The sequence below is a fragment of the Puma concolor genome, chromosome D2, assembly GCF_028749965.1.
Source record: "Puma concolor isolate L17-30 chromosome D2, mPumCon1.1.hap2, whole genome shotgun sequence".
Classification (NCBI taxonomy): Eukaryota; Metazoa; Chordata; class Mammalia; order Carnivora; family Felidae; genus Puma; species Puma concolor.
Genome location: NC_141677.1, coordinates 88,274,261 through 88,299,127, shown reverse-complemented (window position 1 = coordinate 88,299,127; position 24,867 = coordinate 88,274,261). Strand labels below are relative to the sequence as shown.

Genomic DNA, 24,867 nt, shown 5'->3' with positions numbered 1-24,867 from the left:
ACACCGTGTAGACGGAGGTAGAGGGCTGGGCACACAGTGTAGACGGAGGTAGAGGGTTGGGCACACAGTGTAGACGGAGGTAGAGGGCTGGGCACACAGTGTAGACGGAGGTAGAGGGCTGGGCACACAGTGTAGATGGAGGAGGGAGGTGGAAGGCCAGGCACACCGTGTAGACAGAGGTGGAGGGCCGGGCACACCGTGTAGATGGAGGTAGAGGGCCGGGCACACACTGTAGATGGAGGAGGGAGGTGGAAGGCCAGGCACTCAGTGTAGACAGAGGTAGAGGGCTGGGCACACAGTGTAGACGGAGGTGGAGGGCCGGGCACACCATGTAGACGGAGGTAGAGGGCCGGGCACACAGTGTAGATGGAGGTAGAGGGCCGGGCACACCGTGTAGATGGAGGTAGAGGGCTGGGCACACAGTGTAGACGGAGGTGGAGGGATGGGCACACAGTGTAGACGGAGGTAGAGGGCCGGGCACACAGTGTAGACGGAGGTAGAGGGATGGGCACACAGTGTAGACAGAGGTAGAGGGCTGGGCACACAGTGTAGATGGAGGAGGGGGTGGAGGGCCAGGCACACCGTGTAGACGGGGTAGAGGGATGGGCACACAGTGTAGACGGAGGTGGAGGGCCAGGCACACCGTGTAGACGGAGGTAGAGGGCCGGGCACACAGTGTAGATGGAGGTAGAGGGCCGGGCACACCGTGTAGACGGAGGTAGAGGGCCGGGCACATAGTGTAGACGGAGGTAGAGGGCTGGGCACACAGTGTAGACGGAGGTGGAGGGCCAGGCACACCGTGTAGACGGAGGTAGAGGGCCGGGCACATAGTGTAGACGGAGGTAGAGGGCTGGGCACACAGTGTAGACGGAGGTGGAGGGCCAGGCACACCGTGTAGACGGAGGTAGAGGGCCGGGCACACCGTGTAGACGGAGGTAGAGGGCCGGGCACATAGTGTAGACGGAGGTAGAGGGCTGGGCACACAGTGTAGACGGAGGTAGAGGGCTGGGCACACAGTGTAGACAGAGGTAGAGGGCTGGGCACACCGTGTAGACGGAGGTAGAAGGCTGGGCACACACTGTAGACGGAGGTAGAGGGCTGAGCACACAGCGTAGACGGGGTAGAGAGCTGGGCACACACTGTAGACGGAGGTAGAGGGCTGGGCACACAGTGTAGATGGAGGAGGGAGGTGGAGGGCCAGGCACACCGTGTAGACGGAGGTAGAGAGCCGGGCACACAGTGTAGACGGAGGTAGAGGGCTGGGCACACAGTGTAGATGGAGGAGGGAGGTGGAGGGCCAGGCACACCGTGTAGACGGAGGTAGAGAGCCGGGCACACACTGTAGACGGAGGTAGAGGGCTGGGCACACAGTGTAGATGGAGGAGGGAGGTGGAGGGCCAGGCACACCGTGTAGACGGAGGTAGAGGGCCGGGCACACACTGTAGACAGAGGTAGAGGGCTGGGCACACAGTGTAGACGGAGGAGGGAGGTGGAGGGCCAGGCACTCAGTGTAGACAGATGTAGAGGGCTGGGCACACAGTGTAGACTCCTGCTCTGGGCCCGGGGCTCAGTCCTGCTGGGACCCAGGAGACGTGGAGCAGCCCGGGCAAGTGACTCCCACGGCTGAGTCTCTCAGGGGGGGCCCGGCCCCGGGGGACATGGCAGCCCACTGTGCTGTGGGCAGGTCCACACAGGCGGGCCAACTGCACCCTTGCATGGACTGCAGAAAGCTCCTCTCCCAGGATAAGTGCAAAAATCACCCCCTGGGCTGATGGGCCCCAGAAGGTGCCTGGGAGACAGTCCACCGTGACCCCCAGTGGGCGGGGGACGAATGGCCAGGGGAGGGTGGGTCCTCTCCGCCCGGGGGCCTTGGCCACGTCGCCCCTGCGCCTGGTCCCTCTTGTCTTGAGGTCGGCATGGCGAGAACAGGGCCTGGTCTTGATGACGGAGTTTGTGGCCCCTGCTTCTAGAGAAACAAGACAGGCCCGTGGGGAGGTTTCTGCCAGGGCCAAATGAGAAATATGGAGTGTCCCCTGACCTGGAACCTGGGGGATGTTTCTAGGGAAAACTCTAAGATGACAGTCTACGTTAGTCTGTGTCTGCCCCTTTAGCCGGGGACTCCGGGGCCCCGATAAGGGACCCCCACCCCGAGCTTGACCGACCTAAGTCCTGCCGGGGACAGCAACACTGGGGCCGCCACCCTCAGAACCCCCTGTTGGCATGGCTCTCCCCACACAGCGACAAGCAGCTTTCCTTGTCCCAAGTGCAGACCCCTGTGGGGACTGTGGCCTGGAGGCAGGGGGGCGGGTGCTCGGGGATCCCTGAAGAGGATGGGGATGGGCCCAGACACATCACTCCACGACCCCCCCTGACCTGGGCCTGAGCAGGGCAGCCGGACCCCTGAGGGGACTGGACAGAGGGGGTGCGGGGAGGGGCCGTCGCCTGGGCTGGGCACGCACATCAGGGTCCAGTGAGGAGCTGTTTTCGGAAGGTCACAGCGGCCAGGCCGCGGCGGAGCCCAGGGACAGGCTGTGGACACAAGCCCCAGGCAGGGACACCCCATGTCCAGGTGGCAGAGAGGAGCCACCGGCAGCCCCACGAGGTTGTGGGGGAGCCCACGTGGCCGCAAACCCCGAGTGGTCCTGAGTGCAGGGAGGCGGCCCCAGGATTCCGGAACCCGGTGAGCACTTCCTCAGTTTACTGCCCAGATGTGGAGAGCAGACACAGGAATCCACAGGGCCCCTCGGCCAAAGGGCCAGTGACCTGCCACCCAGAGGCCGGGGTGTCAGGCCTGGGGAGGGGCTGTGCCCTCCCCAGCGGGGTCTTCGTCTGGGGAAGCCCCTTCAGGACCCCCGGGGTCCTCGCTGTGAGTGAAGCCCAACGTGGGCCACCCGGAGAGGGCGAGGGTCACCGGTCCACGGGCATCTGCCGTGGTTGGCCAGTGACACCTCCACCACAGGGGACCCTGTCAGCTGGATTTCCCGACTAGGACCCTCGTGAAACTTGACCGATCTGCACATGAGTGGCTACCTGCTTGTGACTGTCGGGAGACTTACCTGGTGCCTGTCCTCGGGACACTCAGGGCCACGTAGACGTCACCAGCATGCGGGGTGTCCTGCCCGTGTCCCGCCCTCCAGGTGTGGGGTCGGGGGGCCGCGGCGTTAGCCAGCACGTGCCCTGCTCCCTGTCTGACACCCGCCTCCTTGTGTGGGTCTGCCCGTGGCTCCCAACCCCCCCGCAATGCCCACCCTGGCGTGGCCACCAGCCGGGGTGGCAGCCCAGCCCAGCAGTCACAGCGTTGCCCCAAGAGAGGACAGGACCTCTGGGCACCCCCTGGAGGGGGCAGTCCTCACGCTGGGCTGGCCTGCGGGACCCAGGCCCGAGGGGCTCCGTGGCTGGCAGGTGCCTGGATGGGGCGGTGCCAGGACATCAGGGGGCTGCGGGGCAGCCCGTCCCCGGGAGCATGTGTGGTGCCTCTGGGGGTCCTGGAGGGCAGGCGGCCGTGGTCTGTGCGTGAGGACGGCGGGCTCACGGGGGACATTCCCAGGGGTTCCCAGCTTCGGTGAGCACAACCGTGAAATTTTTCTTTCTATCAAATCGCCGAGCACGGTCACAGCCGACTGAGCCTGCATTCAAACAGCTGCCTGCGGCGTCGGGGCTCCGGGAGGGAGGACGGCGAATGCCCGTGAATGGTGGCAGCGAGCCGGAGGAGAGGGGACAGCTGCAGACACACAGCCGGCGCCTCCGCGGAGGCTCTTTCTTCCCTGGACCCAGGAAGGGGCGGTCTCCGGGGACGCAGATGCTCAGGGCCACTGGAGCCGAGCAGGCGCCCTTGCAGCTGGACCTTCGCCAACTGAGCCCAGGAGCCCCGTTCAGAGGTCCGGGCGCCAGCGCGTCCCAACGCCACCTGCGTGCTCCCCACCCAGCCCAGACTCGCTCCCCGGCCTCAGAGGGCCCCCCCCGGGCAGGGCCAGCGTCCCCAGTCTACAGACGGAGAAACTCGGGCGTGGCGGCTGAGCGAGTGGCCGGCACCTGCCCCACGAGGCGTTAGCGGCCCGCGGGTCCGGTTCCAGAGCCCGAGCCCCGCGGGGCGCCTGCCGCCTCCTCCCCTCAGCGCCCCGGCCGCGGCCCCAGCACCTGCCCCGCGTGGCGTGCCTTCCGGGTCCTGCCTCGGGCCTAGAGGAGCTGGGGCTGCAGAAGGAGGCACCTCCTGCCCCCACCTGTCCCGGCGGCCGCTCCGAGGACACCGTGAGGTGTTACAGACCCCGTCCCTTCTGGAAGCGGGAGCTCTCTGAACCCCGGATGGAGGCCACCCCGTGTGGTGGGACACGGGGGCTGGGGTGGGAGCAGAAGGAAGGGCCGGGGAGGGGCGAGGCGGTAATCTGGGGCGCAGTGGCAGAACTGGGGGCACGAGAAGGGACAGGCTCAGCCCGGTTTGGGAGGCAGAGCCCACGCAGGCACCGACATTGGGTCCCGTGTAACCGGTCGTGTTGATAACGGCCGCGCTGGTGGTGTGGACACCTCTCCCCTGCACGCACGGCAGGGTGGGGACGCCGGCGGGGGCGGGGGGCGGTGCGGGGCGGGGACCCAGTGCCACAGGCCGCGTGTGGAAGCTCTGGGCAGAGGGGGTGTGGCCGGCCGGGGTCGCCGCCAGCCCTGCTCACCGGGGTGCCGTGTGTGTGTCCTCGTCCGTCCGCCTTCTCCCCAGACCACCGTCCTTCCCACGCAGACACGTGACCAGTGGGGTCCTGACCTCGGGGTTTTCCTCTCTCTTCTTAGCGGACAGTTCGGCTCAGGCCCAGCTCCGTCTTCTTCCTTCTGCACCACCGGTCCGACCCCCGTGCCTATGCTCCTGCCAGCGCAGGGTCACTTTCCGACCGGTTTGTAGACATTAACCAGGAAACCAGCCTTCCCCTCACTGCCTTTTGGCAAAGTGTCCTCAGGGGTTCCTTTGTCCGTTCACCCCCTTACAGTGGGATTTTTCTCACTTTGAAGTTTCCGGGCTGTCTTTTTGTGGTCATTTATCGTCTGAGTTTGTGTCATACTTCAACCGGACTAAACGTCTGTCATTCTCCTGCTTTCTTCTGGAATTTCCCATCCCATTCAGCTTTTCTATTTCGTTTGTGGATTCCCGTAGGACCATTTGCTGTAGGAGTGAGGTCTGGCCGCCTGGCGCTCAAGCTCTGGTGGCAGGGCCACCTCCAGCCTGACCCTGGATGTGCCAGTCGCCCTGCTGCTGTGTGCGTGCCCCAGGACACAGTCTAATGTCCTGACCTCACACAATGTCTGTTACCCAGGAGGACTGGTCTAACCTCGACTTTGCTACAGAATGTTTTGAACGCATATGTATTTGTCAAAATAAAATTTAGAACAAACTTGATCAGTTCTTACACACACACCCTTTTATGGACTATTATTAGAATTACATCAAGTTTACAGGTTAATTTAGGGAGAATTAGTATCTTTGTAATACTGGCCTTTTCTATGAACATGGCAGTTTCTTTTATTTTTCTTCTGAACTTCAATAGCATTTAAAGTTTTCTTTGTGAATATCTAACCTATTTCTTGTCAGATTTCTTCCTGGGACTCGAGTGCCAGTGTTGTCATGGTTATGGCAAACAGGGCCGTCTTCCCATTTTGCTTTTAACTGGTCACTGTTTTCATAGGACATCTGCGGATTGTTACGAGTAATTTCGCAGCCGGCCTTTTAATCCTCCTGTTTGTAACATGCCCCTGGAGTGGCCAGGCACACGGCCCTGCCTTCCTGAAACAAAAGCCAATTTACTTCCTTTCTTTCCCCCTCTTTATGCCTCTGATTCCTTTACTTTATCAAATTGTGTCAAAGTAATATTGAACATCTCTGTCTTGCTTCTGACCTAATGAGAATAACGATAGTCTCTCCTTAGGATCCTGGCAAATGCTCATGTCTTCCTAATTAACTTAGAGCTTTCAATCAAGAACGGACGCTGGATTTTATCAAATGCCTTTTAGGCACTTTGGAAATAATCATGCTTTTTTTTAATCGATGCTCGTTACGTGTTGATTCAGAAGAAAAAAATGTCTGAGTGTTAAACTACCTTTGAATTCCCAGGATGAGCCCACCTGGACGGTCTTGTCTTTTCTTTTCTTTTCTTTTCTTTTCTTTTCTTTTCTTTTCTTTTCTTTTCTCTTCTTTTCTTTTCTGTTAGATTCTACTGGCTAATATTTTATTTATTTTAGATTTTTACATTGATATTCACATCCAAGATTGGTTCGGAGCTTTCATTTCTGTGCTACCTTTGTCAAAATTAAAGATCGATGTTGTTCTGCTTTAATGGACATAATTTGGAAGATTTCCTTCTTCTTCTACGCCCTGAGACAGTTTAAATAGCATTAATTATTAATTCTGTTTAAAAGAATTAATATCTTTGTAAGATTGAGTCTCTGTATCCAAGAATGTGGCAGATCCTTCCCTTTTCTCTAATCTCCTGGAAATAGCAATGGAGTTAGCTTTTCCGTGAAGATTCTGCGCCCTGCCCTTGGTGACGTCGGGTCAGGGTTCGGGGTGCACAGCCTTCTGTCACGGTCACTGCGTCTTCCATGGGGACGGATCCACTGACAGGGCTTTTTCCTCCCGGGTGCCCTCCTGCTTCACATTTTCCTAGAAAAGCATCCACATAAACGAGGTGCTGTAAGTGATTCCTCCTGTATCCTTTATTAGTTTGCACATTTGTGCTTTTTCGACATTTCTTAATTGGCAACAGGATAACTTGGTATTGGATTTCTTTGGTTCTTCTGTTTTCCAATCATTTTTATTATTACCTTTTAAGTTCCTTTCTTGTGCTTTTATGTTAATGTTATTCTTTCTAAAACTTCAGTTGGATGGTTGATATTCTGTTTGGTTCACAATCTTAAATATATTTTTCCTCAGAGGACTGTCTTTGGCTGTAATGTGCATGACTTTTCCTCTGGTTATTTCTGAAATGCTCTATTTAATAAATTTGTTTTGATTTCTTCTTGAATCTCAGAGTTGTTTGAGACACAGGTGTTTTTATTCGGTTAGTAAGGCTGTTTGTAGTTGTGGGTTTTTTTTTTTTTTAAATTTTTAAGGTTTATTTCTTTTTGAGAGAGAGATGGACAGAGTGTGAGCAGGGGAGGGACAGAGAGAGAGAGAGGGAGACACAGAATCTGAAGCAGGCTGAGCTGTCAGCACAGAGCCCAATGTGGGGCTCGAACCCACCGACCACGAGATCATGACCTGAGCCGAAGTAGGACGCTTAACCGACTGACCCCTGTAGCTGTGTTTTGATGTCTGATTTTGCTGTCATGATCAGACAACGTTCTCTGCACTCTTTCTACTTTGGGGACTGTTCGAGGGGTTTGGGGGAACCTCATTTGGGATCAGTATTTGAATGTCCACAGGCACTTGAGACAAAAGTTGTTTCCTCCATCCTCAGCATATGATATAGGTCCCCATTGGAGTCTCCAGCTGATACATAACATTTTACGTTTGCCTTCTTGGCCCATCATTAGCTGAGACAGAATTAAAGTTTCTTGTTATGAATACTTTCTACTGTTTTTACTGATGCTTTCTTAATTCGACCTTAACCTTGTCTGATGGCAGGACACACTCTATCTCTGGCCTGTTCTCTTCTGTCCCATCTCTCTGGGTCACTCAAGTGGTCACGGGTCCTGCTTTAACAGCAGGTAACTACTTTGCTTTGTGGTCCCATGTCAGTCTTTTGCATTCAGCAGGTGTGTGTCAGGCCCGTAACATTTACTGATATGCCTCTGGTATTATTATATTTTATGTATTTGTATCTATTTGTGGTTTATTTATATTTTGCATTTATTCCTATTTTTGAATTTTTATGCAACGCTTTCTGTTTTGTATTGTTTTTATTTTTTTTTCTCCCCCACAAATGATCTGTGGATTCTGTGCCTCGGTCTGTGCGGCTGGTTCTTCCCCTGTGAGGACGCGCCTCGTGGGGAAGCTTTTCCCGGGGGCCGGGGCATGGCCATGGTGACCCAGGGCGCCAACGCTCCTGCGCTCCTGCCAAGTTCAATGGATGCTGACACTTCCTCAGCTTGTCTAGGGTGCGCGTATGCTATTTAAATCTCCTCACACTTTTATTGACGGATACACGAGTTCCAATGTCTTCTCAAAAACTGTTTTCCACCTACCGCCTCCCCTGTTCACATCTCCTGTGCTGCTTCCTCCGCGCTGACCACCGTGTCTTTCTGTGGACGAGGCTGCCCTTCTGATGTCTTCAGGAACCCACCCTCCAGTCCTTGCAAGGTGCTGGGTTCTGAGCGGTGCTGCTGGGAAAGTAGAAGATACCTCGTTAAGTTAGAATTTCAGGTGAACATCAAATAATGTTTTTAGCATGAGTATGAGCTGTGCGAACATTTGAGTCAGGACCGTGTTTTATGGGACATATTTATACTGAAAAGTAACGTTTTATCTGAAATTCAAATTTGACTGGGTGTCCTCTCTGTGCATGTGTGTGATTTGTTAAATCTGCCAACTCTAAATCTGAGTGACGCGGGCGACTGGAAGCCAGCGTCCCCTCGCCTCTTAGGCGACCGTGACAGGTGGTAACGCAAGGCGGGAAAGCGACAGCGGACTGAAGGCCAGAGCTCCAGAGGTAGCGGCGGTCAGGCTGGATGGAGACGCTGACAGGAAGTCCCCGGGGGCACTCAGGGCTCTGCACCGCCCCAGAACCGTTCATTCTTGGGAGAGGGTGAAGCCAGAGGCCCCTGGTCCAAACGTTGGGAGGCTGGGGACACACCTGCCTCGTTGAGGTCTGCAGTGGCCGCTGCGGGGTCTCCCCGGCCTCACCAGATCCCCACGGCACACGCTCCAGCCTGCTCTTCCTCAAGGCTGATGTCCTAGAGCCCTGCCTGGGCGCCCCTTGCCTGGGAGTCAGGGCCATCTGTGACCTGCCTGTGACTTGTTTGCCAAACTTATACAGAGGTCACAGCATGGTGCCGACCGGGAGCTGAGAGGCAGCCTTGAAGCCGCAGCCTGGGCGCGTCTGGCTTCAGGAGCTGTCTGACAGCCCACGGAAGTCACGGCACCGGCCCCGTTCTGCTGGGACGTTGCCTGCTCGTCCCAGAGAGCGCTGAGACCGAAGTCTCTGGGACGAGGCTGAGCTCCGGGAGAGCCCGCGTGCCCCACCCGTCAGGCCCCCCGAGCCTGGCCCGTCTGCCCCCCTCCCACGGACATGCCAGCCCCCTCTGCCACACAGCACTTTGTCCTCCAAGGTGGGCCCAGGACAGGGGTGAGTGAGTCTGGGTCAGCAGGTGTGAGGCTGCTCCCAGGGGCCACGTCCACTGGACGGGAGACAGACAGGGGCCGGGTCCAGAGGAGGACCCAGCGTCTCCCTCCCCGCCTGCCCCCGGCCCGGACCTGGGCAGGATTGGGCTTGGCCACTATTCACACCGGAGGCACAATCCCAGAGACACCACGTAAATTGGGAATGAAGGGAGGTCACTGGGACCACCGTGGCCGTGGACTCAGGCTTTTGCCACCTGTCCGGTCCCCTGAGCAGCGTCAAGGAAGGAGCGAGAGAGGAAGCTCAGGTCTTCAGTCGTCCATCTTCACCCAGAGCTGGGGCTGGCCGACCTCGTACAACAAAGACAAGTGACGGCGTCTCAGCAGCTCCTGCAAGTGGGACCACCGACTTTGCATGAATCCCAAAGAGGGTACCTGGGTCCTCAGGGGACTCCTCCCCATCCCCAGCATCTGGTGGCTCCCACACGGACTTCTCTGTTGGGCATTGTCCTGGGTGGACGGCACCTTATGTGTAGGACACATGGTCTCTTCAGGCGGCGGGGGGGGGGGGGGGGGCACATTTCTGTTTCTTTTGGAAGTGCTGTGGTTCTAAACATGGTCAGGCTGGAAGCCGTGTCCAGGCAGGTGTCCGCCCCGTGTGGGTGCAAGGTTCCCGCGACACCTGAGGCTCCCACAGGTGGCTGGGCCCATGGGAAGTCCGGGTCCCGGCCGGAGAAGGCCACCGTGCTCGTTAGAAGGCAGGTGCCCCGAGGTGTGGGAGGCAGTGCTGGCCAGTCACCCCTGCTGCCGTGGGGGAGCCTCTGTCCGGGGTCGTTGTGGCTGAGTCTCATCTCTGTTGTTCTGGAACACAGAACGTCTTTCCCTCCAGTCTTTCAGCCACAGGTGACAGTGGACAAAGCAACAGAGAGACAGGTGTCCCCACCTGCCCCCGCCTGTCAGGTGCATCCAGAGGGAGAGCGTGCCATCCACCCCCGGCAGCACAGAGACCCAGGCCCCTGGGTGGGGGGCAGGGGGAAGGGCAGGGCAGGGTGACCATCCACTCTGAGGCAGAGAACTTGCTGGAATTGACAGGCTTATTTCTCCTCCTTCTTCAGATCAAAGGCCTCTTGAGTAAGAATTAGAATTGTCTAAGGAACAGTGACTTTTTCCTGACTTTCCCTCCAAATACATTTTTGATAGTAAACTTTAACTCTCTGGGGGAGGGGCAGTGAACCACCAGAAGGGATCTCTGAGGTTCTGCAGACAGGAGCCGGGGCGCGGCTGGTGCGCATGTCCCACACCCTCAGAACGGCCGACAATGGAGGGAACCTCCCCCCCTCCCGCCCCCACGTCACTGGGAGAGGACAAAATGCCAGAGCTCTGGGACCGCGGGGGCACTGTTTCCCGGGGCCATCGCCCTGTGAGGCTCTCCTGTGCAGCCAGTTGGTTAGAACCACACCGCAGCCCCACTCTCCCTGCAAGGTCAGCCCTGTCCTCCACTGAACAAGCCTCCTTCGGGCCTCTTCTCCCCACTTTGCCACCACCAGGCCCTCTGCTCGGGAGCTGCCTGGGACAGAAGGGCCCCGTCTGCCCCTCCCCCACCTCCAGACCCCCTGGACGACAGCCCCACGGGTCCGCCCTCCCAGGCGGGCCTGTCCCGGATGGATGGTCCCCCTTCCCCGAGAGTGCCAGGCTGCCTGCCTGCCCCGACGGGTCCAGGGCAGCTGCCCAGGTCAGAGCAGGGGTCCCCAAGCAGGGGGCAGGGGTTAGGAGACTCGAACACACAGGGAACTATTTGGGGCCTCCTCAAACAGGCGGTGGGTGCAGGACACCAAGTGTGGTGCTCTAGGCCAGGCCTGGGGGCTCCTGAGCTGGGGGCGGGGGGCTGTCCCGGGGGCATCTGGCCTCGTCAGTGGGGAGAGGTGACAGCAGGGCCTTGCTCAGGCTTGGGCCCTCGGAAACCGCACCCCATCGCCCACCCGTGCGTCCGCCCTGCCCACAGGGGCCTGCTCTCCACCCTAATGTCCACAGCAGGCCTGGAGCCGTGCGTTAGGCACGATGCCCGGCACAGGTGACCGAGTGCTGGCTCCAGACTGTGCAGGTGTCCGTGGCCCTGACACCCTCCCGGGGGTCCCATCCTGCCAGGGCCTCCTGGAAGCATCTCTCTTCTTCCCAGATGTTTCTGCCGAAAGAACTGGGCCGTGACCCAAAGACCTCTCTCCCCAGGATGGGGCTGGGGCCATGCAGAGCGCCCCCCCCCCCCCGCCCCCCGCCAGAAGTGTGCCAGCAGATGTCTCCTGTTTGCGGGACATTTTCCAGGGATGATGTCTGAGTTTGGCTGCTTCTTCCACCAAATCCTGCTGTGGGGACAGTGAGGGGAAAGCTGCAGTTCTGGAAGGTTCTCCTTGCCTTGTGCTTTGCGCACAATGAAAACCCCTCTGGGAATCCTTCTCCTGCTTGTTCTCATCCTCAGACCGGGGCCTGAAGGGGAAAGCCATCAGCCCACCAGCTCTACTGACTACAGCGGGCAACGTCCTCAGGTCCCAGTGGGTGGGGGAGGCAGTGAGCCCCTCCCACACTGGAGACCCATCAGGAGAGAGGGCCCCCAAGTCACCTTCCTGCAAGGTTCTGTAAAAACAAGACAACAGGCCCAGACTGGAGTCGCTCACGCTAAGCCCCGCGTCACCAACCGGAGGCCTGACGACAGGTTAGGCTCCCCCAGAAATGGATCCTTACAGCAGTGAAGCGGGAACCGCCCGGCCCGCGCGGGGTAGGTCATCTGATCGGCCCCCGCCGTCCCCTGAAGAAGAGCGACCCACCAACCCGCCTGTGGCTACCGTAACCTGCTCGTCCGCTCCTTCCGCCTCTAAGATTTCCATCGCGTCCGGCCCGTCGAGCGCCTTCCTGTCTGCTGGGTGGGACGCCGCCCAACTCAGGAATCATTGAAGAAACCCGATAAAATCCTTAAATGCACTCAGTTGACGTTTGTTTTTGAGCAGTTCCAAAAAAGCTGCCATTTTGGGTCCAGGGTCGGTGGCTACGTGGGCGCCTGGTCTCCACGCCCGTGAGGCTGTGGGGCCCGAGCGGGGTGTGCGGGGCGGCCTGCATTAAACAGGTGGAGAAGCTGTGTCTGCCTTGGACCTCCCACCGGAAACAGAGGGCGCGTCCCCGGTTCGGGTACAGGAGGGTGTGGGGAGCTGGGACTGGGGGGTTCCCTCTGGCTGCGCCCACTCGAGCCTGCTTCACCCCAGCTCTGTGGCTCTGGGCTCACAGGCAGATGGACCCGCGTGCTTGAAACACTTGAAAAAACTGCAGATTCCCTGGAACAGCCGTGCGGAGAAACCGCAGAGAAACTTCAAGATCAGCCACAGAACGGTACCAGGGAAACAAGGCCCGAGGCTTCTCCGCTGCAGCCTGGGGGCCACACCAGGGGCTCGCGTCCCTCCAGCCATGCATCTGCCACATTGCACAGCTCAGGTGACCTTGACTGTGACCGCCAGAAAAATGCTCCGCAGATCTCTGCGCTGTCATTGTCCCTGTTTCTTCGCCAAAGGAGTGAAGGAATCAGTGCCACAGACCCACTCGATACTTGAGTAGCAGAGCGTGTTTCACAATTTGAAAATCAAGGTTTTTTTTAACACTTTATTTTTTTTTAATTTTTTTTTAACGTTTATTTATTTTTGAGACAGAGAGAGACAGCATGAACAGGGGAGGGGCAGAGAGAGAGGGAGACACAGAATCAGAAGCAGGCTCCAGGCTCTGAGCCGTCAGCCCAGAGCCTGACGCGGGGCTCAAACTCACGGATCGCGAGATCGTGACCTGGCTGAAGTCGGACGCTCAACCGACTGCGCCACCCAGGCGCCCCTTAACACTTTATTTTTAATTTTTTTTCAACGTTTATTTATTTTTGGGACAGAGAGAGACAGAGCATGAACGGGGAGGGGCAGAGAGAGAGGGAGACACAGAATCGGAAGCAGGCTCCAGGCTCTGAGCCGTCAGCCCAGAGCCCAACGTGGGGCTCGAACTCATGGACCGCGAGATCGTGACCTGAGCTGAAGTCGGACGCTTAACCGACTGAGCCACCCAGGCGCCCCAACACTTTATTTTTAAGTAATCTCTACATGAAAGGTGCAGCTCGAACTCACAACCCCGAGGTCAAGAGTCACACGCTGCCCGGGCCGAGCCGGCCTGAGAATTAAGCTTTTAGACTACATATCAGAAATTATGGGATCTGTAGTGCTCCGATGCAAGTTCATACCCTTGCTTATATTGACAAGAAAAGGTGAAAATAATTTAATGAGGCATCTGACTCAAGAAGAACCAAAACGTACCGCCAAGTTAAGTGACAAAAGGGTGGGGTAAGAATTAAAGAAGAAATTGATCAACAACAAATTGTAGGATCAGTAAATACACCCGAAAGCTCATTCTTTAAAAAGAGGAAGATAATAAAAAAAAAAAAAACACCTGTTAGCTTAGCTAACCTAACCAAGAAGGAAAAAAAGAGACACAAAATAAAGAAATGATAATAAGGACATAACCCTAGACACAAGGAAATGAAAAACAACCATAAAGACTATTTTGTTCAGGTCTGTGCGTTCTAAAGTTTGGGTGACATAGATGCTTTTCCAGAAAAATACAGGTGGACTTGGGAGAAGCCAACTATCACAGGGAAACAGTCGTCAAGTTTGTGACTCTCCCTCACTCACACTTGGGCGAGAGCACGCGCACCTACGCTCACACATATACACAGCCATACACATACGCCCCCCCACATACACACCCACATATACACCCCCCCACACCCACACACACACATATACACCCACATGCGCACACATATACACCCCCACATACACACCCACACACACACATACACACCCACGTGCACACATATACACACCCACATACACACACATATACACCCCCCACATACACACCCACATATACACCCTCCCACACACACACACACACACACATCCACATCCACATCCACACACATATACACCCCCCACATACGCACCCATGCGCACACATATACACACCCACGCGCATACATATACACACCCATGCAACACACATATACACCCCCTGCACACACACACACACGCACACACATACACACCCGTGTGTTATACATATACACGCCCCCACATACACACCCACGTGCCCACATACACAGACCCACATGCACACATATATACACCTCCCCCCACATACGCACCCACACACACACATATACACACCCCCCCCACATACGCACCCATGTGCACACATATACACACCCATGCGCATACATATACACACCCATGCAACACACATATACACCCCCTGCACACACACACCCACGCACACACATACACTCCCATGTGCAACACATATACACCCCCCACATACACACCCATGCGCCCACATACACACACCCACATGCACACATATATACACCTCCCCCCACACATACACAGCCATGCACACACATATACACACCCACACCCACATACACACCCATGCGCGCACACACATGCACACCCATGCACGCACACATAACCACATGTACACACATCCATGCAAGCCACATGCATGCGCACACACCCACACGCAGCCACGCACATCTACACTCACACGCATGTGCACCCCCCACATGTACACACCTGCATGCACACACCCACAAACTCACCTGCTCAAAACACACGAAAGAACACATCCAGCGTCACCAGTGCCGGCTACTTTAGGGAACAAATGAGTACAGTGTTACGAAAGCAGTCCAAGAGCGTAGAGGACTCAAGGACGAGCTTCTGAACTGTTTGAAAAGATGGCACGGCCCCTTTCCATACCAGTTTGGAGGCACAGATTCTCAGCAACTTGTCAGCAGGACCGGACCCCTCCCGCGGCCCCAGGAGGAGCCAGCCCGGCCTGGCCGCCATCTCCGACGTCTGCCCCGGGCTGCGCGGAGACAGACAGTCCTATTGTCCCAGGCGCCCGCGGTGGAGATACTGGGTGCAGCCCGTGTGGACGGAGACAGCGGGCCTGGGGCCCAGACGCAGGACGCGGTCCCAGTGGCCGAAATGCTGCTGTGAGGGACACGCAGGGCGCACGTTAGGGACCTCCTGCTGCAGGTGGGCTCGGGTGCCGCCCGGAGACCGGCCAGGGAGGCGCGAGGAACAGCGAGGGCAAGAGCGCCCGGAGCGCAGCGTGTCCCTACATGGGCGAGGCCGGACCGCTTGGTGGCGTCGAGCGGCCTTCCCTCGAGGCGTCTGGGGTCGGAGCACGGACAGGGAGGAGCACCGGCCCGGCGGGAGTGGACTTTCAGAAGGAAACACACGTGTTCTCACGCCAAACGGGAAAGAGCAGGTGGGGCCCGGCCCGAATTGTCTTTACTAAATGGAACACCAGCCAGCAAAACAAGAACCTTGTGTCCCCGCCTCACGCTTAAGGCCCCTGTATAACTAGGAAGATGAGTTTTAATGTTTAATGCTCTAGGACTTGGAAAACCTCTTACTAGATGATGTTGGGAGATGCTTCCTTGGGGGATGAATATTTTATAATCGCCGTGCACACAGTGCCAAGTGTCTCTCGGAATAAACAAAGACACGTTTGAGAAGTCCCTGTGGGAGCTCGTAGCTGACTAACGGGGACTTGAGCCTTCCACCTCCGAGACGGTGCGTGATTGCAGACCCTGACGAAAATAGGGCGCTTGGGTTTCAGAATCACACCCAGGCAGAATTATCATACCCCCCCCCCCCACGGGCCTCATGTTACCCCGTGTGTGTACATATACATGCAAGTACAGATGCTTCATCAGGCTTTGAATTTCAAACTTTATCTAAGAACACAGACACAACACTTGCCAGAAATCTGCCCTGCGGTCTGCACTGCATCCTAATCTTCAAAAGGCCAGGTTGAAGCCCTGCTGAGGACATCGCTTGGGAATGTCCCAGGAAAAAGGAAGCAGCAGCAGATTTAACAAGAGAAATGTCTATTTCTTTTTCCCATAAGGCCTCGCAGGACTGAGTAGCTTCCCCACAGACGGGAGAGCTGGGCTTCTCCATCCACAGCATGGAGGTTACTTCCTCATGACACAAAATGGCTGCTCAAGCTCCAGTCCTCACAGCCACATTTCCACCAGCAGGCAAAAGGAAGGACCCATGAAGGGTTGCTCTCCCCTTGAGAATACTCCCCTAAAACTGCTTTAAAGTGACCAGAACCTGGTCACTTGGCCACACTGGCAACAAGGGAGGGGGGAAGTGAGGTAGGCTTGTGCCTGCCAAAAATAAGAGTCTGTTCCTGAGGCAGAAGAATGAGAGGAGAGAGCGTAAAGAAAGATGAACAGTACTCGGAGCAGCATGGACGTCCCACAGTCTGGGAGGCGGGCTGTTCGCGCTGCTCAGCTAACGCTTTAACATTGCTGGACGTTTTCCTCTTCTGTCTGTCCTCCTGGGCTCACCCAGTGGCAGCCCCACACCCTCAGGCCAGTGCCTACCCCCGCCCCCCCGCCAACATGGCCGGGTCACAGCCTGGTCCTGCTGCACAGGCCGCGGCCGCACGTGGAAGCTCCGCTCCCCACCCCCCCCACTGGCCCCGGGTCCCAGGTGCCCCCACGACCGCCCGCAGGAACCTGCGGGGCTGCACCGACCTCCCCTCCCAGAAGGACCCCATCGGGATCTCTCATCCTGGGGGGAAGCAGGTGGGTGGAGCTCATGGGGCAGGGGCCCTAACCTCGAGGGGGCCTTGGCCTCGAGGGGGCCTAACATCCTGGGGCCTCTGGTCTGCCCTCCTCCGTGCCCAGCCCCGACCGGCAGTGCTCCCACCGCGGCAGACCAGCAGCCCCGCCACATGTTCTCAGGCGCCAGAGGCTGGCGGAAGCTCCTGCAGCCTCGCGGGCCAAGCGCCCGCTGCTGCCCCCCCCGCCCTGGTCCCGCCCGCCTGGCCTGGGGCCCCGATCCCTCTCAGGCCAGCCTTCCTGGAGCCCGGGGCTTGGCATTCCTTTGGCTTGGTTCGTCCTTGAGGTACAACTGAAGTAACATAAGATGCCCCACGGTGAACGGTGACTCCAGGGAGTTTGGTGTTGTTTTATTTTATTTACTAATTTTGAGAGAGAGAAAAGGGGGGGGGGGCAGAGGGAGAGGGAGAGAGAGAATCCCAAGCAGACTCCACAGTGTCATCGCAGAGCCTGACACAGGGCTCCATCTCGAAAACCGTGAGGTCATGACGGGAGCTGAAATCAGGAGTCAGAGGATTAAACGACGGAGCCCCCCCCAGGCGCCCCAGGGGAGGTCTGAGGGGAATACAGCCGGGCGCCCGACACCCCAGAAAAGGCGTGGACTTGCCTGAGACCCCTGAGCGCTTAGCCCCATCCTGATCCCCACGGTCTTTGGTTCCTCCTGCCTGTTCTAGAACCGGGTGGAAACAGACCCGCAGAGATACTCGCTGTATCTCACCGATGTTCATCATGGTCAGGCTTCAGCAATTCTCCTGGGCCTATAACGGTTTCTCACTTTGGAATGTGCAACAGTTCCCTCATTACTCAGGACGCCGAGCCCCTTTCGTGTGCTTACAAGATAACCCTAACCCTAACCCTAACCCTACCCCTAACCCTAACCCCTAACCCTAACCCCTAACCCTAACCCCTAACCCTAACCCTAACCCCTAACCCTAACCCTAACCCTACCGTCCTGCGTCTATTTGCTGTCTTCCGCCCAGGTTTTTTGTGCTTTTGCCTTTTGTTATTGATTTATGGGCTTTTAAAAAGATAACCTTGGCACAGCTCCTGTGTCAGGTGTACTTATTGTGAATTTTCTCTTCCGATCTGCAGTTTGCCTATTCATTTCCTTAACAGTCTTTCAAGGAGCACAGGTTTTCCTTTTGATGACAGATTTATTTTCTTCCTTTATGGTTTCCCTTTTCGTGCCCTAGGTAGGAAACTTCTGCCTGCTCCAAGATGGTGAGATATTTTGCTTCCCTCTTTCAAACATTTCCATTCCCTGTAAGCCTATGAGCCCGCTCAAATGAAAGTTCCGGCCCGGCATGGTGCAGGGGCTGCGTGTCCCCATGCCCACCCACCTCCCGGGGGCTCTGGCATCGCTGCGGAAAAGGCTCCTTTGCCCCATTGAATCAGCACATCTGGTGCCATCGGTGGACTATGGACATGGGATCTGGTTCTGAACTCTGTTCTGCTCCACTGGCCCACACTGTCTTAAATGCTGCAGCCTTCCAGGAAGGTCTGAAATGAAGTGGTGTGAGCCCTCCAACACTGCTCTCCTTCGAGGCCATCTGGCCGCGCTAGTGGCTTGGATCACCCACAGCCTTCACCTTGCTAATCCCAAACGCTCTTTCTCAGTGCTCCTCTTACTGACCTCGTGGCCATATCTGACCGAGCAGACCCCCTCCCCCGACCCCGACCTTGGCTCCCAGACCCGGCTCTGCAGTCCTCCCTTCCACCTCTCGGTCCGCCAGCGTCTCCCCTGCAGCGCTCCCTGCTGCTGCAAGGCTGGTCTGCAGCCCAGCCCCGCACACAGCAGTGCGGCGGTGCGCAGGCCGCACCTCGGCTCAGAGCCGTCCGCTCAGCCGGGAGCCTTCCCGCGAACGTGAGCTCGAGTACCTCGGCATCCCGCGTGCCCAGACGGAACTCCCACGACCTGCTCCGGAGCTGCCACGCGCCCAGTCCGCTCCTGGAGCTCCCGGCGGGCGCCGGTGCACGCCCAGGCCACCCCCGTAGCCCCAGGGCTTCGGCCTCCTGGCCTCTTTGGCCCCACCCTCGTCACCCGGACCCACTCTCCTCTCCTGCCCGCGGCATGTGGGCGAGCCTTCACCCTCCCCAAAGACAGTCTCCGCCTGACCTCAGAAAACGCGGAGACCGGGCGCCCAGCGCCCCGGGAGGAGAGGGACCCGCTCCCGCCTGGCGCCCCTGCGCCCCCGCTCCACCCCCCTCCACCCCCTCAGCCCAGCCCAGCCCAGCCCAGCCCAGCCCAGTCGCCCTCCCCAGCGCCCCTCCCCGCTCCGGGCCTGCACAGGTGCTGTTCTCGTCGTCCCCCGGTGGCGAGCCTCCTCTCCCTTGCAGATCTCTGCTCACCCTTCCCGTGCTCGCGCGACCCCCTCGGGAGCCGACCCCTAGGCACGGCATTCACGGTTAGCCTGATGATCTCTCCCCGCAAGCCGGCTCCCCCGCGCCCCAGCCCCGACCCAGGCAGGGGCGAACTGCCGTCTGTAGGGTGGGTGGATGGATGGATGGATGGATGCGGGAATGAGCTACGGCAGGCGGGAATGCATTCCGGGGTCCTGTGAGCGCGGTCCGCCGCGGCTCAGGGCCAGACTAGGGGCATCCTTGCCGGGCGGGGACGCGGGGAGGCTCGGCTGGAGCGCCGTCCAGGGGGGTGGGCGGGGGTCTCTGAGAGGTGGGGGGGCGCGGGCCAGCTCGGGCACGCCCCCGGGGCCGCGGCCCCGCCCCCAAGTCCTCGTCCCCCGGGGCTGGGATGAGGGATGGCCGCCCGGTGGCGATTCGCCTCCCGAGTAGTGTGGCCCCGTCGCCGACCCGTAGGACCGGTTCCGCGTCCACCTTGGTTGCTAGGCAACCGCCAGCCACTAGAGGGAGGAAGCCAACCAGCCGGGGGTCGCAGCGCCATGGACCTGGTCATCACGCAGGAGCTGGCCCACGCCGAGAGCCAGCAAGGTGGGCGGGGGCCCCGACCCTCCGCTCTGCCCCGGGCGGGCCCGGTCCCGCCCGGTTCCGAATTCCCACCTTGGCAGGTCCCGCGACCCCTGAACCCTCCCCACCCCAGCGCTGGGACCCCCGCGACCCTGGGGAGCTCCAGCAGGTGCCAGACCCATGACCCAGAGACGCCCTGGGACCCGCCGAGCCCCGCCCCCCCCCCCCCCCCCCCAGTTGCCCCGGGACACAGTGACCGAGTGAAACCCGCGCTTCTCGCCTTTGGTTGACCTGGGCGACGGTAAACCGAGCCGCCCTTTTAAAAGGAGGCGTTGGGGGCGCCTGGGTGGCGCAGTCGGTTAAGCGTCCGACTTCAGCCAGGTCACGATCTCGCAGTCCGTGAGTTTGAGCCCCGCGTCGGGCTCTGGGCTGATGGCTCAGAGCCTGGAGCCTGTTTCCGATTCTGTCTCCCTCTCTCTCTGCCCCTCCCCCGTTCATGCTCTGTCTCTCTCTGTCCCAAAAATAAATAAACGTTGAAAAAAAAAAAAATTTAAAAAAAAAAAGTTCTTAACGAACTTATAAAAAAAAAAAAAAAAAAAAAAAAAAATAAAAGGAGGCGTTGTCAGGGCCGCTGCTGAGGCTCGGGCTGCTGGAGGGGGCAGGGGGCCGTGCAGGGAAGACCCCAGGCCCCTCCTCCCCCTCCCGACCGTCCCCGCCTTGCTCAGTGGTGCCAGGCGTGCTTTCCCCAGCCCAAACCCGCCTCCATGTCGACCGCCTAGATGCTGCCTCCCTGCAGAGGGCCTACCAGCTGATCAAGTCGGCCAACCTGGGGAAATCCGAGTTTGACCCCTCAGAAAGCTTCAGCCCTGACCTGTTTGTTCTGTGTGCGGAACAGGCCCTGAAGGTACCTACTCCCCGGGGTCCTGGTGGGGGGGCGGGGGGAGCCTTCTGGAGGTCTCTGTTCTGGGTTTACCAGAAGCAGGAAATGGGGCAGGAAGGTGCTGGCTCCCTGTCATCAGATCGGTCCTCCAGCCACTCCCTCAGGGGTTTGCTGGAGGGGAGACCGGCCGCCAGGGGCGGCTTTCTGGGGCCTTCCATGGTGCCGTGTGGTCTCGCAGATGGGGCAGCCGGACGTGAGCGAGGACTGCATCCAGATGTACTTCAAGGCCAAGGGGCCGGTCACCCAGTTCCTGGGCCGAGCGCACCTGTGCCGGGCCCAGCTCTGCGCCCCCAAGTCCACTGAAAACCTGGTGAGAGGCCCCATGTCCTTTATTAGTGCGTCTGAGCATGCCATCTTCCTGTGCACAACCTTAGCACGTCAGTGAGACAGGCCACACCACGTGCCCGTTAGCCATTCGCAAATCAGTACCTAATTGTCCCGCTCAGCTCCCCACCCCCCCCCCCAAACCGCCAGGCTGCCTTGAGCCTCCTCGAAGTTTTACATCTTGTGTCGAAATAGTCAGGTCTCCCCCCGCTTCCAAAATGCGTGGGGCTAGACAGATCCGAAAGTACTCTTCGTGGAGAGGCAGGCGAGTGGCGTCCTGTTCAGCGACGGGAAACTGGCCGAGTTTCCTGCTCCCGCCCTTTCCCTGAGCTCCCGTTGGACATTTGTGCGGGGGTCATGCCCGGAACAGCCGCCCTCGGGCCAGGCAGAGGGGAACCTGCGGAGAGCGCGCATGCGCCCCAGCCCCGCCTGCCTACACTCGGGGTGCCAGGCCAGCCTGTAGTGCGGTTTGATGGTCACCAAAGGGACCACGAGCCACGGTCGATGTTCTAGTGGCAGATTCAGTGTAATTGTGCATATTCTTTATGTCGTCTTAGGAGGAGTTTGAAAATTGCGTGACTCAGTACATGAAAGCAATAAACTTCGCGAAAGGAGAACCCAGGTAGGCCCGATGGACTCGGCCGTCTCTAACGGGGATTGTGTAAAAGGTACCAAACCAGGAGTCACCGAGCGCTGGCACCTGTTCAGACTGTAGGGGTTTTCCTTGTCCTGGTCTGTGTTTGGGGCGCACGTACGGCTGTGTGCTCGTCTCTAATGTGCGGAGCTGGGCCGCACAGGCGCATCGTCCCCCCCCCCAGCCTCATCGTTTCCTCTGTTCTGTGGTTTCTGTGGTCTGCACGTGACTTTTGTCTGCCTTCTCTCTGGGAACCTCTCCTTGGCCTGGTCTCCGTGGCTCCCTTACTTTCTGGGCCTCTCTGAGGGTTCAGCCGCAGGGTCCCCTCTCCCTGCTGCCCCCACTTACCTATTTCCCCCCCGGTGGATGGTCCGGGCCAAGGCCTCGTATCTGTGGTGATTCGGCTAACGCTCCAGCACCGTTTTCTACTTAATCAACGTTTCGGTTTTCTAAATTTTTTTTTTTTCAACCTGTTTTTTTTTTTTATTTATTTTGGGACAGAGAGAGACAGAGCATGAACGGGGGAGGGGCAGAGAAAGAGGGAGACACAGAATCGGAAACAGGCTCCAGGCTCTGAGCCATCAGCCCGGAGCCCGACGCGGGGCTCGAACTCACGGACCGCGAGATCGTGACCTGGTTGAAGTCGGACGCTTAACCGACTGCGCCACCCAGGCGCCCCAACGTTTCGGTTTTCAAGAACTACTCTCGAAGCTGTTAAGCTTGCATACGAACTGATGTTCCTACAACCTACTTAAGTAGGATCCAACATGTAAAGGAGGTTCGGGTGTAAATAAATCCCAGATTCACGCAGCCGGTGATCTAGTAGGTGCTGCTCATGGCCCCCTCTGGCAGCCCCTGCTGTGGGTGCTGGGGAACCGGGCCCAGCCCCACAGACCCTCCTCACTGGGGACGTGTGCTAAGGGAAGTGGGTATTTCAAGGGGACCATGTCCTGGAACCGTGACGCGGGACTGGCAGGCAGCCTGCATCCAGGGGATCTTGGGGGCACCTGCAGACTGCCTGTTGGGCCACCAGCAGCCTTGGCGGCTGGCAGGACCATCTTTACAAATAGACGAGGGCGCAGCTTGGCAGAGAACGAGAGGGGCTCCGAGTTAGCCCCTTGAAGGGGCAGACAGCCTGGTTTTGTTGCCGTGCCCTGGGTCCTTCCTCCATCCGGGGTAAGAGCAGGCATCCACGGCGCTCGCCCACCAGGGGAGCAGTGTGGACCGCCGGGCGCCTGGAGTCTTGCAAGGCAGAGCCGGCCCCTTGGAGAGGCCGGAGCGAGAAAGGCAGATCGGCCGCTGTGATTCTCTTGGTCGGCACCTGCTTCCGGCCCTCAGGAGAAAGCCCAGCTTCCGGGGGTGTCCCTGCTCCCCTCTTCCTCCCCCACTTGGCTCTATCATGTGCAGGTTTGGGAGTTTTGCTCCCTAAAGATTTGCTCTCCTTCTGCCTGCCGGGCCCTGCACCTGCACTGCTGTCCCGGCTGATTGCTCATCGCATGTCAGGTCTCAGCAGGATGTTGCTTCCTCCAGGAGGCTTTCCTTGATTCCCCCTCCTCTTGCCCGTTCTTGTCTGTCCCTTGGGAACCAAAAGAGACCTTGCTGACTGGTGCATTTTCACAGGGAGCTGGTCACTTTTGGATTGACTGAATGAGTGAAAGGGTCTCTGGGCTCAGGAGTCATGTGGCGGGGTGACCACGGCCGGGGCTGAACTTGGAGCCCCCAACCCCTTCTGGGCAGGGCGCCCGTGGCCACCCCAGGGAGGGCTCTGCTCACTCTGGCAGTGTGGGCCGGGGGCAGCTCAGATGCTGCTGCTGCCATCTACTGGAGACGCCCGAAGGGGCTGGGGACAGCCTTGTGGCCTGGCCTCAGACTTCCTCTGCTCTGGTCACAGGTATCACTTCCTGGTATATAACGCATCTGTCCTCTACTGGCAAATGGTGAGGCCGTTTCTCAAGCCGGGATATCGTCACCATCTGATCTCCAGCCTCTCCCAGATCGTAAACGTGTTAAACCAAACCGAGGAGGAAGACAAGGAGTGGCAGGCAGAGCTGATGCTGTGAGTGGAGGTGGCCCGCCCGGCCTCGGGTCCCTACCCGACGGCCCCGTGCAACCTCTGACCTGCTTCCCCTCCCACCTTCACCGGGTGGGACTTACACTGCAGGGTGTAGGGCATTGGTTTGGACTCATGTAGTGCATGTTCTGTGCGCTTGTCTAACGATACCTCGGGATGAAATCGCAGCGTGCTGATCATGTGGGTGTCACAAGCTGAGCGTTCAGACTCAAAACGTAGGAAATGAAAGCTTGTGTCACAGTCCCGGTTCGTGGTTCTAAAAACTTCGTTCCGTAACTATTAATGCAGTAGACATTTTAGCAACGTAAACTCAGCCCGAACGGCCCTATTGAGGGAAGCACACGCCAAGGCATCACCACAGGGACGGCCCTGAGGAGCCACAGTGAGATGTCAGCACGCGGTCTTGGTGCGGGGAGGAGTGAGCGGCGGCCAGACTCACCCCGTGTTCGGGGAGTGCCGTGTGCGGGCAGCGGCCGGGTGGGCGTCCACGAGACGAGCCAGAGGGTCTTCCCTGAAGTTGGAATCGGGAATCTAGACGCTTTCTTCGCCTGCTTTATGGCTACGTGGGGAGCTTTTAAGAGAAAATCAATACGAATATGACGTTTTTTTGAAAAAGCTTATTTTAAACGTCTTAGGGAGTTTCGGGGCGAATATTCCCTTTTTCCCTCCTGCCACGCCGGGAGCAGGAGTGCTCTCTCGGCCCCGGTGAGCCGCACCGGGGGCCGAGCCGTGTGACTTCCTGAAGCTTGTGAGATGTGAAAATGATAAATGCATACTAACCTGGTTATTAGACACGTGCAGCGAAAAACCATTCGGTCACGTCCAGCATTTTGCATCATCCAGGGAGCTGCTGGAGTGTTATCTACAAGCTGGAAAAAAGGAGGAGGCCGCGACGTTTTGTGCCACCGCAGCGCCCTTTATAAAAGCTAACGTGCCCCAGAAATACCGACACATCTTTTCTGTTATGGTAAGCTGGCATGTTGAAAAACGGAGGCAGAAGTGA

The 24,867-nt window shown here is 58.2% G+C and overlaps 1 protein-coding gene across 1 annotated transcript in view; it reads left to right on the top strand.

Moving 5' to 3' along the window:
• Nucleotides 1-19,777: 19,777 nt before the first annotated feature.
• The window catches only part of CFAP46 (cilia and flagella associated protein 46), a 96,671-nt gene continuing 91,581 nt past the window's right edge, over nt 19,778-24,867 (top strand). The window contains exons 1-6 of the mRNA XM_086681252.1: nt 19,778-19,919; nt 20,675-20,799; nt 21,014-21,145; nt 21,717-21,781; nt 23,685-23,849; nt 24,708-24,831. Coding sequence (XP_086537378.1) covers nt 19,871-19,919; nt 20,675-20,799; nt 21,014-21,145; nt 21,717-21,781; nt 23,685-23,849; nt 24,708-24,831 — 660 coding nt within the window. The 5' untranslated portion in view covers nt 19,778-19,870. The remainder of the gene's footprint in view (nt 19,920-20,674; nt 20,800-21,013; nt 21,146-21,716; nt 21,782-23,684; nt 23,850-24,707; nt 24,832-24,867) is intronic.